The sequence below is a fragment of the Panicum virgatum genome, chromosome 4K, assembly GCF_016808335.1.
Source record: "Panicum virgatum strain AP13 chromosome 4K, P.virgatum_v5, whole genome shotgun sequence".
Taxonomy (NCBI): Eukaryota; Viridiplantae; Streptophyta; class Magnoliopsida; order Poales; family Poaceae; genus Panicum; species Panicum virgatum.
Window position 1 is genome coordinate 5023755 of NC_053139.1, and position 19584 is coordinate 5043338.

Consider the following 19584-nt stretch of genomic DNA (forward strand, 5'->3'; position numbering starts at 1 on the left):
CAGGGTTCATCACTGTACAAGCTACTTCTATGTGCTTTAGATTTTTTTTTCTCATGCATATTTGTTTTTAAAAAAATTGGAAGGCCCACTGGATCGTTTCTATGCCCAGACTGTGGCCCACCTGTCATTGGCCGGGCGGCACGTCACGGCAACAACCGACTTGGCCGCCTTGAAACCTTCCGCCTGGCCGCCTCGGCGCCCAAACGAAACCGTCGCAACGAACACCTGCCCTGCTCCGCCCCCTCCTCTTCGTCTCCCCCTCGCAGCAGCGCGCTCCGCTCGCCGCCGCGCACCGCCACCATCGGCGGCCGCGATGGATCAGTTCCCGGACGGGATCCACGTGCGGATGCGGAGCCTGGTGCGCGGCTTGTACCTCTACGCCGACGAGGACGGGGTCGGCGTCTCCCTCAGCCCGCGCCGCGCCTCCGTGAACGCGGCGTGGCGGGTGCACCTGGTCCAGCGCGGCGACTTCCACTACGTCCTCCTATGCGGCGCCGCCTACGGCCGGTACCTCGCGCTCTCGCCCGCCATGGAGCCGCCGCCCGGCCTCCGCGGCCGCCGCGCCGTGCAGCGCGACTACGACGAGGCGGACCTGCACGCCGTCATGTGGAGGGCCATCGGGGTGGTGGGCGACGTCGACGACGGCGTCGTCGTCCTGCGCCACCGTGGCTTCACCCGCAGCCTCCGCGCCAACGGCAGGTACCGCCGCTGGCACACCTGCGTCACCGTCGATGATGACATTGGCAACTTCGGAGAAAGGAGCACGATGATGTATTGGATAGTCGAGGAAATCCCCCCGAGACCGGCGCCGCCTCCCCCTCCAACTCCAACTGTGGTGAGTTCCTTCGAGCGCTCCTCGCATTTGATTTGGGCGGAGCATGATTCTTGGAACCTATCGATTCCATGAACGGGTTACTACTTGGAACACCAATCCTGTATGTTCCAATTTTGCGTAGATTCTCTCTAGGAACTGCTCGATCTGATAATTGCATTCTTCCATAGTCTGAATTTACTGAAGCTCGGGCTGCGATGCTTTATTCTTGGTGCATTTTGTGCCAAGATTACTACTCCTGTCGCTCTGAAGTTCTGATTCTGCAAGAATTCTTTCTCGTCGATGTGTATTCAGATTCGTTCGTTCAGTTGCTGCTGCTGTCTATTTGTTTTTGGTTTGCTAAACATTACTCTACCACCATTGCGACAGAATCTAGGAGGACCCGGCTTAATCAGCCTGTTCACCTGGCGTGCCCAGCCCAGCGTAGAGCCGCTGCGGACGATCCGGTACGTTCGGGTGAATGATCAGGGCCAGTTCAACCAGCAAGGCTGGGCCACGTTCCAGTTCTACGGCAGGTCCTTGTACCTCCTGATTTGCAGGCTGTTGTACATTCTGGACGAACCCATCTTCATCGGCGACGAAGGGAACTTCAGCATCACGGTGTGCGTGCAAGCAGGCATCTATGGTCGGCGGACCCCTCTGGTCATCGACCTGCCTCGCTGCGAGGAGCCCATGGACATCTTTGTCCTCACCACAGGGTCACCTGGTGAGAACTTTGCAGTTTTTTCAGTAGTCTGTTCAGCAACTTTTATCTGTTTCTCTGTTCATGAAAGGGGTTCAGTTGACCATGCTAATGAGACCACAGTAGGTACGCTAACTTCAAAACAGAGTAGGCTTAAAAAAAAACTTCAATAACAGAGTACATTTGGTCATATGCTCAGGGAAGTTCTGTGGTGTTGAATTTTCTGTAGATCAATAAATTTGTTTCTTTTTTTTTCGAGAATACGCAGGAGGGCTGCGTATCATTTCACTAAGAAGAATAAATTTGTTTCTGCATGGCAGATGTTCTGAAAATCGTGGTACTGTACATATGACAGTAGAAAATGTAACTTGCCTACTGTTTAATTTAGGACTTTAGGCTATAGCTCATATATTCAGAGACTTACTGTAATGTATAGTTGTTTCTGTAGTTTTGAATGTCTAGTTGTTTGAGTATGAGAAAATGGTATTTTTCGAAAAAAAGAGTATGAGAAAATGGTATGGTTTGTTTGGTGATGACTAATCTAAAACAAGCGATACATATAAGCAGGGGTAGATTGATGTAAATAGTTTCAGGTCTTGTTATTCTTTTGCATTTCTCTTGGGATTTGCAGTATTGTTACTAAGAATAGTCTGAATATAGAGATTAGAAATTATTGGATTAAGATATTCCCACATTAGTTCAGAAAATTAAGCTGTGCCATTACTTGGATCACTGTCTAAAATTTCAAAAAATTTAACTTGTCAACCAATATGTTGAGGTTGTTGCTGAACGGTTTATCTTGCACGTTTGCAACAATTGCAACACCATTTGCTTGCTACCTAGTTCCTAACTCTATCACTACTAAACCCTGTTTCCTTTGCAAATTCAGTGGCATTGGAGTTGCGGCACCCAAATATTGATGCACAGTAGAGGAATACGAGAACAAGGTTTCTGATAACAATATCACAATTCATATCTTCAGACATCAGAAGTATTGCTGCTTTGGATACAATGAGATGAGAATTGGTAGCACTGCTTTTGTTCTGATGACTTCCGAAGAGTCAACAAGTCTGGAAGAGGTTTGAATCGTTTTTTCAGCGTCAGAACTTTAAAACTGGTGAAAGCATTATGTGAAAATAATGCTTCAATGATTCTGCACAGTAACATTGGTTGTATAGTATATTCATCTGTATTGGGTGATGACCACTTTATTGATCTGTCAGTATCAGTCAACACTGTGATAACCTGGTCCTTTATACACAACTGCAACCGATACATCAAAAGTTTTTTTGAAGGAACGATACATCAAAAGTGACTGTGGGAGATGTTCGAAACAGCAGAGCTTGCTATCACATTACTGTGCAGATCTTAGTCTTTCACCATTCCAGATAACTGATCACATGTGCTCAAGGACATAGAATCAGAGACCTGCTCTTCCTCACTTACTTGCAGAGAATTGAGCACCCTTTATTTACTGAATTTTGGGAATGCAAAATCATCTCCACTGCTGCATGTTCCCAATTCGCAAAGCCTGCATGTTCCCAATTCGCAAAGCCGTTTCATGCTCACGCCTCTGTGCCAAACCCAAGATGATTACAACATAGTTATACACTACTCGTTTTCAGATCACAATCCTGTCCCTCTCTGCGCTGCAGTTTCGAGCCACGGCAAAAATATTAGTAGTAGCAACACATATATCGTCCTGAAACGTGGAGCGGCCTGAAACTAACTGTAACACGGTCAGGGTCAGACATCGCCATGCTGGGTAGCCACGCCACTCGCTGCAGCATTCGACGGGCTCCGTCAGCGCGCCGGCGCCAGCGCCGTAGGGGCTCCTAGGTCGCAGCCGCCGCAACGCTGCCGGGATGGTCCGTACTTGTAGTTTGGGCAGGCGAGGACCGTGACGATCTAGCTCCAGCGCCCTCTTTGGCCGCGCCGCCGCCGCCGCCCTCTTTTTTTTTTCAGAAGATTGAATGAAAGTAGCAGTTCCGTTACAGACTTGAAAGTCTCCAAGTTCTGAGATGTTGGTTCAGTTGTTACTGGTGAGGATGCTGAAAGCCTGAAACTAGGATACATCCAAGTCATTCCAGAGCAAAGACTCCCAATCTCCCACTAAGCCTACCGCGCTTCTAGAATGCCCTTTCCAAACTGCAGCAAGTCTGGCGAAACTGGCAATTTGGGTTTGCTAATCTAACAAGTTCAAACGTTTTCATATCGTTCTGCCGGAATGGAAGAGCAAAAAAAAAAAAAAAAGGAAGCAAGGGACAGGCTTTTCCATTAGGCTCTTCCGAGTAATCCCAAAACCCGTTGTTGGGCCGTAAACCACGCTCCAGACTTAATTTCCAGACAGTATATCGATAGAAGGTGAGCTGGTGAAATTCTGTAAAGAGCATCATCACCCAAATGACTTTGCAGTGACTTTCAGTTCATGACTAAAAGATAGGTTCAGAAAAAAAGTGACGGTGACCATTTGACATATCAGGAACCTGGTGCAGAGTGAACAGCTATATCGAATTATCACCCAGTAGAGATGAAGATGGAAACTACAACCACTGTTGTCTGTTGATTTTCACATATTATCAGTAATTCTCAGGGCCTGAAACTTAACAGGCCAATTCAAAACACTTCCGATCAGCAGAATGCATCAACCCTAATAGTTCGTACCAAAAAACAGAAGGACTTGCTGAGATTTCTAAAGCTATCAACAAAAAGAACTATAGCCGATTCTCATCTCATTGAATCTGAAGGAGCGGTACTTTTGATTTCAGAAGAGATGAATATAAATTGTGATGTTGTTGTCAGAACTCAGAAGTCTAAGTCTGCTGTGGTTGTGCAGCAGCATCTGGGTACACGAGCTCAGCAGCAGCTGGATTCGCAAAAGAACAAGTAAAACCAGTGAAACGGTTAGGCGCTAGGCAGCATGTATCGGTGATGAAATCGTTGAAGCAGTTCAAAGAAGAAATTCAATAAAAAAATGACGTTTCTGGATAGTTCATCAAAGTAGCGGCGTAATTTTCTGAACTGACGAGTTAACAACAGGTGAATGCAATCATTTCTATATTCTGACTACTTTTAGCATCTACGAAAAGACTGATGTGGAAAATGCAATGAAAACAGAAATTAATGCTACCAATCTACCTCTGCTTATGTGTGGCTTCTTTTAGACTACTCCTAACTCAAAGTACACATGTGGCAACAAAAAAAACTTCATATATTCAAAATTACAATTAGAGCCACCCCGAAACACGTGGCAACCCAAAAACTCATGAAGAGGATACTAGATGCAGCAACTTGTCAGCTATATACACAAAGCTACAGAAAGTGCCTGAACTCTGAACATTTGAGCCGATACACAGTAGGCAAGTTACAGTTTCTACTTTCATCAGTATAATGCTACGATCTTCTAAATATCTGATATGCAGAAACAAGCCAACGAGTTCAAGCTACTGAAAAATTGCTGCAGAAAGAACTGTAGGCAAGTTCAAGGGTAGTGTATCTGAGCTGACAAGTATTCAAGCTAGTGTATCTGCTATGTTCTCACCAGTACGATCAAGTGAACACCTTCCATGAGAAGCGAAACAGATAACAGTTGCTGCACTACTGAAAGAACTGCAAGGCTCTCACCTTGTGACCCGGTGGTGAAGACAACGATCTCCATGGTCTGCTCATCGTCAGGCAGGTCTGTGACCAGAGGGGTCAGCCGCCCCTGGGAGCCGCCCCGCACGCACAGCGTGATGTTGAGCTCGTCGTGTTCACCCAGTGCATTCGCTATATCTCTCCTCAGGTTGGACACGGACTGGCCATCGAACCATAGCTTGCTCCAGACGAGCGGGTTGAAGCCCTCTTGATCGGTCGCCCGCCTGTACTGGATGCTCCGCCGAGACTGCGGTTGAAGCACAGAGCGCCGGCGCCCCATCATCGTACCACGTCGGGGTACCATTTGAGGCTGTTGCAATGGAGCAGAAAAAATCTGAATAGAAGCCTTGATGACAACAAAGTTTTTTTGCGGTGCACAATACTGCTACTTGGTAGTATATAATATATAAAAGATCCCACCGTCTATTAGAAAGGTTAGGATTGTCATTATTAGCTTAATATAAATTGGGAAGATTTTTTTTTTTGCAATTTAGCCCCATCAATCCATCTGCTCTCTCGTTCGTACCAGGCCGCCGGCCGTCGCCGCCGCCCGCCCGCCCTTCCCGTCCATCGTGAATCTCACGAGCGCTGGGCCGCCAGTCGTGCCCCCTCCTCCTCCCTTCCAGGCCGTCGGCCCTCATCGGGCGCTAATCGTGGTGGCGCCCCTGACCGGCCTCAGCCTCCTCCCCGACCCTGTGACTGCGTGCGTCGGGCATCATCGTCGTTGGCGGCTAGAAGATCGGGTTCCCGCCCCTGGACAGGTGCTGGTGGCCCTTGCCACGCGCAGGGCTGTTGGCGACGCCGGCCCTATCCGATAACCGCGCGTGGCGCCTCGCCTCGTGCGCCGTTCGTGGCGCTGGTCTGACCAGCGACCGCCTCCTCCCCCTTCCCGCCGGTGTCGGGCGTTGCCTCTCGTTTTCCCCCTCCTGAGGATCCTGTGCAGCCATCGCCGCCGCATCCTCTCCGCACACACGACCTCCCCTTGCCGGCTGCAGTCTCTGGTCCCCGCTGTTGGCCGGGGGGCACAGGCCCTTGCTGCGCGTGCCACCGGCCCGCCGCAGCCGCAGCCGCCTGCAGTGCAGGCCCTTGCTGGCTGGGTTCGCCGTCGGCCCTGGCTGGCCACCGTTCGGTGCTATTTCTTTGCGTTGGAGGCGGCGACATCATCCCGGCCACTGGAACAGTGCTTTCTGGTTAGCATGCCATTCAAATTCCAAAGTTCCGTTTGCCTAGTCCATTATGAATGTGCACTTTGTGGTGTCTAATTTCTTCTATGGAACATGCTCTTCGTCATTAAACCTTTCATTTCAGTGCTATAATAATGTATCTATTTGAAATGTGCAGGTTGATGCCTTGCTCAAGAGTTTGCTGAAGTCTCTTGATCTAGAGAAGTACTCTATTTGATAAATTTCCAGGCTGAAGAGCCGTGTTTGGTTTACTCTGAATGTGACCGGTGACCATAAATATTCTTAATGGATACTCTTTTTTTTCAGGTTGACATGAAAGCATTGGCTTACATGAATGAAGAAGATATGGAGTCTTTAGGAACTCCAATGGTACTTCACACCCTTTGACATTGAATCACTATTTATAGAATTCTCAATTGCTGGGCTGCTGCCTTTTTTTTTCTTTTCCAACTAGGTGGCATGCTTGTCCATTGCTTTAAGAGACCTTTCAGGTTCAAGCGATTCAAATATATAAATTGGTTGAACTTGATAATTTTATTACTTCCCTGCTTATAGATTGACAGAGTCATTCGAAAAGGGAAACTGTAGCAATTGAGTTTCTAACTTGTAAACTATGTTAATGGCTAACTTTGGATTTCGAATTATTTTGAATGATTGCACCCAATGAGCCATGGTGGAACCTGGCTTTATCTGCTTTCCACTTGTTGTATACATATTTATTAAGATCCGTGTTTTTACATATTTCTATCCCATTTTGTCTTATGAGAGGACACTTTAGTTGGATAAATTGGATAGAATGACCTGACTAGGCCAAGAGCTGTGCATTTTCAGTGTGGTTATCATAAGAAACAGATGCTCTAGAGTGTAAAAACCCAGGTACTAAAGATATATTCAGTTAGTGATTCAGCTAGCCCCGCATGCACACACTGAGCCATTGTTATATTAATGAAAATTGTCTGTTCGATATACATCCCATGATTTTCCATTTTTTGCCATCTACAATTGAAAAGTAGCAACAAGTTGGGTGTCTATTATTGTACTATTGCCCAACTATTCATTTATTTGCTGTCTACTTAAGTTTCTTGCTCATATTCATTCGTTAGCTTTGTCCTATTTTCAGGGTCCCAGGTAAAAGATAATATCAGCATTGGCTCACAAAAAGAGGAAGTCATCAAAACCATTGCCTACCAGTTGAGTGATATCTGGGCTTGTGTATTAGCTAGACAGCTTGTTGGTGTATGATCCTATTGCTATCCAGATTATTTGGATCATTGGATGTCAATTTATGATGCCTCAGGATTGTCCAGTAGTTCAGAAGTCCTGCAGCTGCAATCTAAGACTAGTAGGGTTTCAATCTTTTGTTTCGTTCGGTTTGTACTGCTGTGTATTGCTATAGGAACCTATCTTATGCCGCTCTCTACCTCGTCTACCGAGGTTGTACCTACCTGAGCTTGTAAAAGAGTATATCGGGAAACCTCTCGCGTAAACATGCTTGCAATTGTTCTCTTGTAATTTACCGTTTGAGGCATGAGTTAGCTCATAAAATTTTTATGTAAGATCAATATTCTGCGACCTCTATTCTTCGTATGCTTGTCACTTCTCAGGTCAAGGATTCCAGCTCAAATCTGCTGGTGTCTCATTTGTCACTGAACCTGTAAGATTAGCCGCTGGTTTTGACTCTTTCGTCAAGAAGAGATTACGAGAAGGTTCTGACACCAAAACCAGATTCAATCGATGAAGACTTGCGTGAACCTATTGATCAAGTAGCCCTTTAAGTACAACAATGTTGCAGCAGCAGAAACAGTACATACAAATCTCCATAAAGATGCCTAGCTGAATATCTACAGCCTTTTTCAGCAAAAGAAACATGTCTAACTGAATATCTACACCTTGGCTAGCAACACCAACGAACATATACACATATACACCCCTTTCTAGTTTCTACAACCTGTGATCTGGATCTCACTCACAGATCCCTGCCAACAGCAACTTCAGTGTTGTGTCAAGGTCCGAGTAGAATCGTCGGCGGTTGAACTGGAGGTGGCTGCTGTATGCACGATCATGCACACCGACAAAGAGAGCTTCAGTGTCAGGACTGAATGATATGCCTGCGATCTCACCAAAGAAATCCAGTTCCTGCTTCCTGCTGTACCCACTATCAACATCAAAGATGTGGATGAAATCTGCACCATCTGCATATTATTTCGCCATGAAATTCACCAGTAACAAGCAAGTTGTTTTTCACTGCCGATGTACTGACTTGAGTAATGATAAAATCCCACAGAAATTTCCATGGTGCTTCTGAAGTCAACAAACAAAGAAGATAAGAATCACCATACATCAAATAGACAAGGCTCTGAAATAAAAGTTTGGAAGAGAAATGCGAGTGCGACATGCCCCTGAAGAACAATGATTTCTTGCTTCTCACGAGTCAATGCTGACTAATGAAGCACAAAATAGTATGATATAAGATGCACATCATGCCTTGTCGTTGCCCATACTAAATTTCTCAACTAAAGAACATCAAGGAAGCAAGCTCAACAAAAGAATTTGAGCAGCCAATTGACCTGTGGAGGGGGGGCGGCGCCGCCACGACCGCTGCTGCTTGCCGCAGTGGCGGAGGAGGAATGGGCCGCGTTGGTCCCTTGGTGGCCGCCGGCGGTGGATTGGGGCCTTGATCTTGATCTCGCCATCACCCTCATCCTCACCCGGCGGCGAGAGGCGGCGGCGTGGGGAGCGACTTGATGGATCCGCGCCATTCCCGCCGGAGGGCACGAGTCGCTGGGGCCGCCGCCGCCAATGACTCGGCGGCCGAGAGGGGGACCGTCCGCAGGCCGACTCCCCGGCGGTAGCGAGCCGCTGCCCGCCCTCCTCTCATGGGCCTTGCGTCGGGTGCGTGATGCGCCGCCGGGGCCGATCCGCCGCCACGAAACCCTTCTCGGCGGCGAGCTTGGAGTCGCCGGCCATGGAACCCTAGCGCCGAGCTCGTGACATAGGTGAACGGGATATGAAAGAAGTGAACGAGAAAACATATGAAGGGAACCAGAAAAAGCAAGAAAGAAAAATAATATAATGAATGAGTATTAAAAATTTACTTTCCTACATTACCCTTATACTACCTATACTACCTCGATATACTAGCTCATACTACTGATCAATGTTTGAGTAGTATAGATAAATCTCAACCGTTCGATATTTACATACGAATCCTTCTCGAATGGTAGTATATGGTCGTATTGTGCACCATAAAAATCCTCGAACAAAATACCCTTCGGACTCACTTAGATAACTAGTCCTAGATTCCAAATTTACATCATGTGAAAAAAGAATTAGAACATCTGAATGACAGAAATGATAACAATACTGCATGCGCCTTAGGAGCGCAGTCTACAGTATTAGAACATCTGAACTGAAGAAGTAGTAATCTTGGTAAAAAAATGTACAAAGAATTGCTTCATGATTCAGTTACTAAAACAGCCTCATTAACGAGCAGAAGTCCTAGTTATGAACTTTTGATCTGGCAAGAAATGACCAATGACAGATCGCTATGACGAACAGCTAAAATTATCCCTCCAAATATACATCATGCCAAAGAATTCCAATGATAATCCCTAAAGCGAACTAAACACAGAGGAGAAAGAGTTAAGAACCTAGAACCACTGCTCCCTGGGAGGGCAGCCTACAGTATTAGAACATCTGCACGAAAGCAGTAGTGATCTTGGTCTGAAATGTACCAAGAATGGCAGCAAGATTCAGTAACTCGACAAGCAAGTCTGAGAAGAATCCAATCATCAAGTCAGACAAGAATCCAATCATCAAGTCAGAGAAGAATCCAATCATCAAGTCTGAGAAGTTCTTGACAAGAAAAATCGCAAACTCGACAGGTTTTCCAAGAACCCTGCTCCGCCTAGATCGTTCAACGCAGAAGGGGACGGCGAGCTCACCGGAACTGCAGGTGGAAGTTCTGGCGGGCCCGCTCTGGGGGGGATCGCCTCGACCATCCAGCTGATCGCTTCGTCCGGGTGTCGGTACCTGTGTCATGGGCCGTACCGTCGGTTGCGCAGGACGACGTCGTTGGTCCCGTCCCCGTCGTCTACGGCCACCCACCGGACGTCGCGCTGCCGCGGGTCGTCGAAGAGGCGCTGGACGACGCGGCCGTGGCCCCGCGGCGCGTCCTCGCGCATGATGGAGAGGTACCGGCCGTAGGCGGCGCCGTGGAGGAGGATGTAGCTGGTGCCGCGGCGGACGAGGCGGTGCACCGCCCACACCGCGTTCAGCGACGCCCCGTGCCGGCTCATGGAGACGCCGTACCCGTCCTCGTTGGCGTAGACGTACGCGCCCTCGATGCGGCTCTGCAGCCGCACGTGCGCCCCGTCGGGGAATTGCTCCATCGCCGGCTGGTTCTTCTTCCTCGGGGGATGGGGGCGGACGGCGGCGAGGGCGTGGGCGCGGGTTGCTTGGCGCGGTGGCGAGGGGGAAGGGGAGGAAGAGGAGTTCGTTGGGACGGTTACGTTTGGGCGCAGAGGCGGGCGGGGGGGGAAGGGGAATTTCAAGCGCAGGTCGCCAGGTCGGTTGCTGGACATGCCAGCTGTGCACTGGCTGGTGGGGCCAGTCAAGGCCGCGATAGGAGTCGGCCAGCCAGCCCTGCAGGCTGCAGGCACTGCCATGTGGGGCCACGGAAGCTAACGCTGGCAGCAGAAGCTGGACTGGAGATGATCTCTTTCGCTGCCCGTTCTTGAAGCACACATGTTGGTTCTTGGTTCGAGTTGGGATTGTTCCCTCTCAGGATGGATGATTTGCAAAGAAAAAATCCTCAGGTTTCAAATGATGGAATCAGACCAAATTCAACATGAACAATGCTTTTATACCTGACAAATGAGCCGAAATAGCTCCAATTCTCACCCACTGTATCCGAAGCTGCGATACTTGATTTCTGAAGAGATAAATTGTTATGTCCTTGTCAGGAGTCTTCCTCATGATCCTCTACTGTGTATCAAACACATGGGTGCTGCAAAACTCCAAAGTCGCTGGATTTCAAGGGAACAATCAGGCACTGGGCAACATGTGTTGGTGCTGAAAGTGTTGCAATAGTTCAAGATATTCCGTAACAAGATCAGCATATTTGCTGACAAGTGAAAAAAAAAACTGAAATATCTGGATAGTGAAAAAAACCAAAGAGTCAACTGAATTATGTCCACGTACGTCCTCTTTGCATACCTAGTCTCAGAATAAGAAGAAACAAAAAATTAAATGAGGAAACAAGTAATAAATTAAACATTGTAAGAAAACGACAACAAATTTATGCAAATGCAGCACGTAGGGCAAATGTAGTAATTCTAGGAAATAAAATATTACAGATTAAGCGCAAATATTTGGAGGAACTGATTGTTGCGTTTCACGTGAAGAATGCTCATAAAGTTGCCAACTCGATGAAAATAATTGATATATGCATGTAAGATAAAGTCATCGGATACAGATGCACAACAAAATTTAAATAATCAATTTATGTATTTTTAACTCCTATGCCTACTTGTCTAGACTCTAGATACATATAATTCTAAATAATCAAGACGATCCATAATTTAAAACGAAGGGAAGTATATTTTTTTATCAGATGGTCTATAAACTTATCCGTCTATTTACTAGAATTTGTCATCCGTATGGCATTTTTACTGAGTTTCGTGAGATATATATGTGTAATTATGAGCTCGGCCAATAGACATATACCCAACGTTCTTCAGTAGTCACGTCAAGCATGTCGCTGCCTGAGCTAAGCGTGCGGCGGTGACCATCTGATCTCCATCCTCGGCCTCTCCGACTTCTTCCAGCTCATCGTCACCGGCGAGGACTGCAAGCGCTCCAAGCCCTTCCCCGCCCCCTACCTCAGGGCGCTCGACCTGCTCGGCGCCTTCGCTGGACTCTACCATCGGGATGCAGGCCAGTGTTGCGGCTGGGGATAGGATGCCGGTGATTGCCATCGCCGACGAGCCGGGAGGGCAAGCTCCTCACCGTCGGCGTCATCATCATCAGGTACTAAAAGACCCAAAGCTCTGGGCCGAACTGGGCAAATTGGACACCACCAGACCTCAAGCTGCTGAGGCCAACGGAGAGTACTACATAGCAATAGCTGAGCACCACTTTTTTTTGCGAACGGTCCTGAGCACGTTTTTCGTTTTTCATTAAGAGGAAGATAGCTGAGCACCACTGAGAAATAATTTCTTGCTATATTTCATTTCACTCAAAACTGTAGTTGCATTCGTTTTGTCATTAATGTATCATGTATCTTTATAGTCATACAAAGTTGCCCGTAGGCCACGCCGGTACAAATAAGCAAGACCAAGATTGATTGCGAGGGATCTCGCAACAGCTAGCTCTCGTTCCCTATGTCAACACGAGCTTATCCACTTCAGAATTGGGTACTCCCTGCAGCCATCCACTTTCACAAAGTTTATCATACATACACCAAAACAGAGACATGGTGATCCATCAGTTTGACGAGTATCTCTTTGACAATGCCTCGTAGTGTTTAATTTGCTGCAATAAAGAAGAACGAGATCAAAGGGTGAAAAAAGGTAAGGTAGGACAATGGTGAGCAGAAAGATTAGCATTGACATTAGGCTCATGTAGAATCAGCATTTGCCCACACCTGTTCAGATACTGATGGCTTAACCTTTGATAGAGCACGTTCGAAGTGTGAGAGCTCGATCAAAGACGAGGAATTCATTGACGATGTCCCATTCTCAAGGAATTCCAATCTCTCTTCCAATGCTGCCATGGCTGCTTCATTGACCTGACGAAAGAAACACATCAGTTACATTTTTCACAAATTCTCAAATCATCAATTTGATATCCAACATAAGAGCACTCTTAAGTCAGATTGAATTCATCAGCTAGACAGCTACTCATCCCAAAGCAAAGCAAAGCAAAAGTTCATACTAGGAGAGGGAATGAAGTCTTCTAAGATAAGCAAAATGAGACAAGTTAAAAAAGTTTCAATGAAATATCACAGAAATTACCAGTGATGCTAGGTCGGCTCCAGTGAGATTGTTGCATTCCTCACGATGTGCCAGTGCAGCCAAATCGACATCAAATGAGATGGGCTTGCTTCGAGCATGTGCTTTTAATATTGAGACCCGCTCTTCCGCACCAGGTAAAGGTACATAAAGTTTCTTCCCAAATCTACCAGGCCGTAGAACAGCATCATCTATCACATCAATTCTGTAAAAGAGGGTCTGCAGATATCAACCATCCATTCTGGGTTAAATATGAAAAACTAGCCCGGTCACCTTCGGACAGTTACCTGTTTGTAGCTCCTATCACATAGACACCTTGCCGTTGATCAGCACCATCAAGTTCAATAAGTAACTGTGAACAGAAGAATCAGAATTACACAGAACAGAAAAGCAACATAAAGGAAAAGAACACGTTAGAGAATATTGTTTTCTGAATAGGCAGGTTGTACAAACTGTAAAAATATTCAAACCTGATTTAGGAGACGTTCAACAACCCATCCTCCCTCTTTCCCTCTCTTTGTTGTCAAAGCATCTACCTGCCACATCATTATTGAATTAAAACTTGAACACTGCATACCAAGAGAAACAGCTCCTCCACTGACACAATAAAGTTACTTGAATGCTAAGTACAAATGCAGCTAACACCCAGAATTTATTTCAAGAATAATATCCAGGCTCTCCTCAACATACTGTATTATATGGCAAGGCTACACATGCTCTCTTACCTCATCGAAAAATAGGATGCATGGGGAATTTGTGCGTGCACGAGTGAATATTTTCCTCACTTCTGATTCACTTTCCCCAACATACTTGTTCAATAGTTCAGGTCCCTAAAGAACCATAAAAGAAATACTTTAGAGCTAAAGAACCATAAAAGAAATACTTTAGAGCTAGTGTGTGTGATTTCGGAAAAGTGAAGTCAAAATATGGAAATCCAAATGTCATGTACCTTGATATGAATAAAATTAGCCCCTGCCTCATGGGCCACTGCTTTTGCAATTAGTGTTTTCCCACAGCCTGGAGGTCCAAACAACAGGAAGCCAGCTTGCATATTCACTCCAAACACCTTGAATTACAAAAAACAAAGAGGGCATGAAAACCCAGTGTAAACAATAGTCAACATGTAAAGTATATAAAAAAAGTAAACATCATGGGCTCATGGCTGCCATTGAACTTATGTATATTAACAATGCACTCTTACTTTAAGGTGTCAGTCACAGTAGTCAGTAGAACACTAGATAAAAGACAAGACAGTACAATTCAGTATTCACCTCATAATCTTCAGGATGCTTGATACGTCGAATAATGCAGCGGTCAAACTCTTTCCTTAATGAATCCAGACCTCCAACATCATCCCATGTGACATCAGGCACAGATGAAAACCCTTCTCTTCTCAAGGATGGTTGAACCATTTTTGTTGCTTCCTTCAGCAAGTGAAATGAAGACATAAATTCAAAACGGTAATCGATAGGAATCTGATATAAAAATCTAATGACAGAAGAAAACTGGCAGGAGGAAATATGCCACATGTATCAAAATACAAAAGCTTTAGGGGATAATGTGATCGAACTACAATCCAAATATAGCTTACACTGGATGAAACTAATACAGAATTTTTGAACATGCGATGTACATGGAAAAGGTGCAAACCTTACCTCAAAGTCGTCCATTGTAATATGTAGGCCCTCCACCTCACTGGCATCCCAAGGTTGTCTCCACCAGTCATGCTTGCTATTCCCATCATGATTACGACGGTACTGAGCTCTTCTTTCATCAATTATTCTCTTCATTGCTAGATTGCCTGCTTTGTCCACTAACGCCTTCAGGTCAGCACCAACAAAACCTGGTGTGGCCCTAGCTATCTTGAACAAGTCAAATTCGCCTTCAAGTCGGAGATTCTGAGTAAGCATCTTAAGTATCTGTTTCCGTGCATTCTCATCTGGAACACCAAGAGATATCTCTCGATCAAACCTTCCTGGCCGCCGCAGAGCTTGATCCACAGCATCAGGCCTATTTGTGGCTCCAATGACAATAACATAACCAGGTTTCTTTTCAGCTGATTCTGCATCCAAATCACTGCTGCTGGATCCAATATTCTGGTGGAATTGATCCATGCATGTCATTAATTGAGTAACTATCCGTCGCTCCATCTCTCGTTGCAAATTCTCCCTCTTGGATGCAATTGCATCTATTTCATCAATGAATACAATCGAGGGAGCAGTCCTATAAGCCTTCTGAAACAAGCCCCTGATGTTTTCCTCAGAAGCTCCTGCAAGAACATAAGCATTACGAGGTGAGCTTCCGCATGATTCCACCATTCCAGACTGAGAATTCAATCTGTGTGCAGGAATGGATTCCTCTTATTTGTTGGTTACGCATAAGTTGTTTTGAAAACTGTTGATTATATATGAACCTTTCAGCGCCTATTTAGTATGTCATGCTTTTTTGACTGCTAGCCAGGCTTGGCATGTGATAGAGCCTTGTTAGTAGCAAGCAGTGTACAATTGAATGAGGCACTGAACGCTACACTGATGTTCAGGGGCGGAGCCAGGGCCCGTGCTGGAAGTGCTGCAGCACGGGCCTAGCTCAGATTGTCTCATGTAAACTTGTAGTAGCTAGACCCAAAAACAGTAGAATTCAGCCTAATTTTAGCTAGTCTAACATTTTGTCCACTCGTCAGCCCCACTTGGAAGCCATTTCTGGCTCCGCCCCTGCTGATGTTAGAGAAAGGTCCATCCATATACTGGAAAGTGCATAAAGAGAGCTCATCCATTTTATTAGTTCCTGATTGTACAAACTATTACTCTATTAGCAACATAACTTTCTATAACTATGTTGGTATGTTGAATACACACGTCTTTCAGGACACAAATTATTGATTTTACATTTTAATTGATGATGTCTATTATAACAAAAGGATATAGGCCCCACCTATTCATGTTTCAGCAATTTCAGGTTTCAAGTGAAATACAGTTTGCAGCTTAAGAAGAAATGGCATAAATGTGAACATTTGCACCAATTGAACACAAATAGCAACATATTTCACATTCCAGCAGCTATGGCATGGGAATCTATTCGCCAAGCAAGTTAACAGTACTCATTGCCCACGTTTTAACTACTCTCTGGTAGTATAAAAAATGATCAGTGGATAAATATTATGTGTCAAAATACATACACAAAGCATCTGAGTTTTCCCCAATTTTGATGTGAGGAGTGAGAAAACATACCAGATACCCCAGATACGACCTCCGGGGCTGAGATCTTGTAGAATGGCACACCAGTCTCATTGGCAATGGCATGCGCAAGTGTGGTCTTTCCGCAACCAGGCGGTCCATGTAGCAGCAACCCAGCGACAGGCCTAACCCCAAGGCGCTGCGGCAGCTCCGGATGGCACAGGGGCACGACCACTTCCATCATCAGCTCCTCTATCACCGCCTCCATCCCACCGAGATCGGCGAACCTCGGCCCCTTCTCCCTTCTGACTATTCCTTCAGAGGCCGCGGCGTCCGGCTTAGCATCTCCGCCGGCGCCCCCGTCGGACGTGATGAGGCGGCGCGCCTTCTCTGCATTCACCTCAATCTCCAGCTGCTGCTGGTTAGCGGCGGGGTTCCGCTTGGGCGTTTGCACGCGCGCGGCGTACTGGGAGCGGAGCAAGGACTTGGTGACGTCGAAGGCGGGGGACGGCGGCGGGTGTGTGGCCTCGTCGAAGACGGAGGTAGAGGAGGAGGTCGTAGCGTGGGCGTCGTGGCGACGACGGGATGCGGAGGATCCGTCATCGTCGTCGTCGTCGGAGCCGGAGGAGGATGAGGAGGAGGGTATCGAGGAGAGGACGCGGCGGACCAAAGCGGTGAAAGGGTCGAGCTTCTGGCGGCGGAACTCGGGGTGGTGGAAGCGGAGGGTGTCGCCGACTTCCTCGGCGGAGGCGCCGGCGACAGCTAGGCCGCCGTTCAATATGCAGCGGCGGAGCTTCCCCTCTAAGGGCCGCAATCTGGAGCGGCCAGCGCCGCCGTGACGCGGGCGCTTCGCCATCGGTGGACGGCGGCTAGGGTTTTGGTCGCGGCCGGGTTGGCTCCAAGCAGTAGCAACGAAGAATATGAAGACCCGTAGCTGCCTTGCGCGGCCCATGTACCCGTAGCTTCTGTGGGCCTGGGCCGGGCTGCTAACCCCCTTATCCATACGTAGGGGAAAAAACAATCAGCTAACATTTTTTATTCCATCTCAAAAAAAGCTAACATTTTTTATTGCATCTCTGAGAATATGCGCCAACTTAAGTGCTTGGCAAATAATAAAATATTTATTTCTTCTTGAAACACGCTCAAATACACATCAGTAAGTTTGAATGAGAAATTTTGGATAAGAAAGAAAAGACACTCGCGAAAAATTTTCACTGCAATTTAAGCAGAACCATCTAATCGGATCCACATCTTCATGTAAAATCAAAATTCTAATAGCCGGCTGTTGCCACCGCTACAGCTCTTGGAGATGCTCTTACCATGTTTTATAGTGAAATTTGAAATACTCTAAAAATTAGATATTTTTATAAAAAAATTCTAAAGTTAGATATTTTGTAAAGAAGTGTGTAGAAGATAAACACATGACAAAATCATATGAGTGATGGAGTCCTATAAATAGGGGTGCTTCTCTCCCCTCTTGTCATACCATGTGTCACAGGACGGTCCAAATAATATTAATCAAGTGCAATAATTAACACTTAAACTCAAACCAGGATTACTGCACTCAATCAGTACACTCAGACCGCCTGCTTTAACCAGGATCGATTACACAGGAACTCTCGCCAAAAGACGAGCACAGATGATTACCAGCAACAAAAACGTTTAAAGCCAATTACAAACCGAGTTTAACAGAAGTACCAACTTAAACTACAACAAGTGTTTACAAGTCAGTTTTACAATTCAAATCTCAGAGTTCAAAAGCAGCGGAAAGCAATTTAGAGTTAAAAACAAGCTTTAAAACAATACGATAGATAACGTCGACGACAGAAGATGAACTTCACATCTTGCCCACTGATGTGAGGCTCACCTGCCCGCACTTCACGGCGAAGACGGGACCTACTCGACCGACCAACCCGGAGGAAGTGGTTGACCACTCCACGAGGCGCAGAACTCCTCGGAGCCCACCGGAACGTAACCTGCTAAAAAAAATATGGCACAACAAGCCTGAGTATTCTAATACTCAGCAAGACTTACCCGTCCATGGGTATACTTAGCCCAATAACTAGACATGAAAAGCTTTTTGGCTCTGGAGTTGTTTTGCTGAAAAGCTACTAATACTGGATCCTTACTTGCAATATTTTAGCTCAATTTAAGTTTATCAGGTACCAACTAGATTTGCCTAAACACCTAGAGCACGCATGGTTGATCACATTATCTTTTCAGAGCATCACAACCATAACTTAGATTCTCAACTTTCCATTCTCAATTCCATCATTTACTATGATGTGACAGAGAGATCAAGGTTCTCATATCCGCGAGTCACGACGAATCGATTCGATTTAACCTTGCAAGGTGGACCTAACCAACACGGCACGTATATGCCCCGTCGGACTATACACACCAACCCTTCACATATGCACACCGAATAGGCGAACTGCCCTGCGACCCGGGACTGCTAGCCCCACCGATACCAACGAAGGGTCAGCCATGAGTTTGTATAATAGCTCCACTGGTGAAGACAGTATCAAGTCCGCCTACTGGTGCACATATGGTACTGAGCTTACCGGTTTCGACTACCTCCTACTCCCGGCATGCGGTTAGTACTGTTCAATCCTCGATCAGTAGTGCCAACAACGGTACGGTCCTCAATCGACACAGGTGGAGGCTCACATTCCATAACTTCCATATCCATAACCAATCCATCTCCGCCCGGTCTCCATTTTTCCTTTCTTTTTCTCAAAGATTCATTCTCCAGCAACTTTTCATAAGTAACAAGACCTATATCTCACGAGTGACAGGAATCACTCGTCTTCTACCGAATCCTAATTAAGCATTGCAGTACTAACGACCTGTATACTAGTAGAGTGACTGAGGAAACCTAGGGATCATGCATCTAAGGTTCCAATCAACTCCTAGAAACTTAAATGCACAATAATTCTATAACGATTATTGAATACTGAAATTAAGGGTTATGCACCGGGGCTTGCCTTGCAGGTCAGCGGGGTTAGTGATTTCTTCGGGAGCTTGATCAACAACTTCTCCTGGCTGCGGTTCTCCTGCGAAA

At 46.3% G+C, this 19584-nt stretch overlaps 2 protein-coding genes and 1 long non-coding RNA gene across 4 annotated transcripts; 2 read left to right on the forward strand and 1 right to left on the reverse strand.

Annotated features, from left to right (window-relative positions):
• The first annotated feature begins 313 nt into the window (after positions 1-313).
• On the forward strand, positions 314-2168 carry LOC120701800. Its single transcript, XM_039985615.1, has 3 exons — positions 314-835; positions 1202-1538; positions 2146-2168. The coding sequence occupies exons 1-3, from the start codon at positions 314-316 to the stop codon at positions 2166-2168; spliced, it is 882 nt and encodes a 293-aa protein (XP_039841549.1).
• A 3476-nt stretch (positions 2169-5644) lies between these two features.
• LOC120702699 lies at positions 5645-7908 on the forward strand. The gene is made up of 4 exons (XR_005686504.1): positions 5645-6340; positions 6492-6538; positions 6641-6703; positions 7455-7908. It is a non-coding gene; the product is annotated as an uncharacterized LOC120702699 (long non-coding RNA).
• Positions 7909-11177: 3269 nt separating this feature from the next.
• LOC120702700 (cell division control protein 48 homolog C-like) lies at positions 11178-17437 on the reverse strand. 2 transcript variants are annotated; one of them, XR_005686505.1, is made up of 12 exons: positions 16575-17376; positions 15003-15616; positions 14619-14771; positions 14297-14413; positions 14073-14177; positions 13818-13883; positions 13635-13699; positions 13351-13552; positions 12981-13124; positions 12716-12868; positions 12062-12335; positions 11178-11551 (listed from the first exon to the last, which is right to left on the reverse strand). XR_005686505.1 is itself a non-coding variant. In XM_039986601.1 (10 exons), exons 1-10 carry the CDS (start codon positions 17374-17376, stop codon positions 12821-12823), a joined length of 2316 nt encoding a protein of 771 aa, XP_039842535.1. In that variant the 5' UTR covers positions 17377-17437; the 3' UTR covers positions 12540-12820. The 2 variants fall into 2 exon arrangements, 1 of the variants encoding a protein (XP_039842535.1); XM_039986601.1 differs by lacking the exons at positions 11178-11551; positions 12062-12335 and having other exon boundaries at positions 12540-12868; positions 16575-17437.
• Positions 17438-19584: the final 2147 nt, after the last annotated feature.

Coding starts and splice junctions, on each gene's coding strand:
- LOC120701800 (XM_039985615.1), top strand. CDS start 314: ATGGATCAGTTCCCGGACGGGATCCACGTGCGGATGCGGAGCCTGGTG. Junction 836..1,201: donor CCCCTCCAACTCCAACTGTG/GTGAGTTCCTTC, acceptor CCATTGCGACAG/AATCTAGGAGGACCCGGCTT. Junction 1,539..2,145: donor CCTCACCACAGGGTCACCTG/GTGAGAACTTTG, acceptor TGGGATTTGCAG/TATTGTTACTAAGAATAGTC.
- LOC120702700 (XM_039986601.1), bottom strand. CDS start 17,376: ATGGCGAAGCGCCCGCGTCACGGCGGCGCTGGCCGCTCCAGATTGCGG. Junction 13,700..13,817: donor TTGAACGTCTCCTAAATCAG/GTTTGAATATTT, acceptor TTCTGTTCACAG/TTACTTATTGAACTTGATGG. Junction 13,553..13,634: donor GTGATAGGAGCTACAAACAG/GTAACTGTCCGA, acceptor CCTCTTTTACAG/AATTGATGTGATAGATGATG.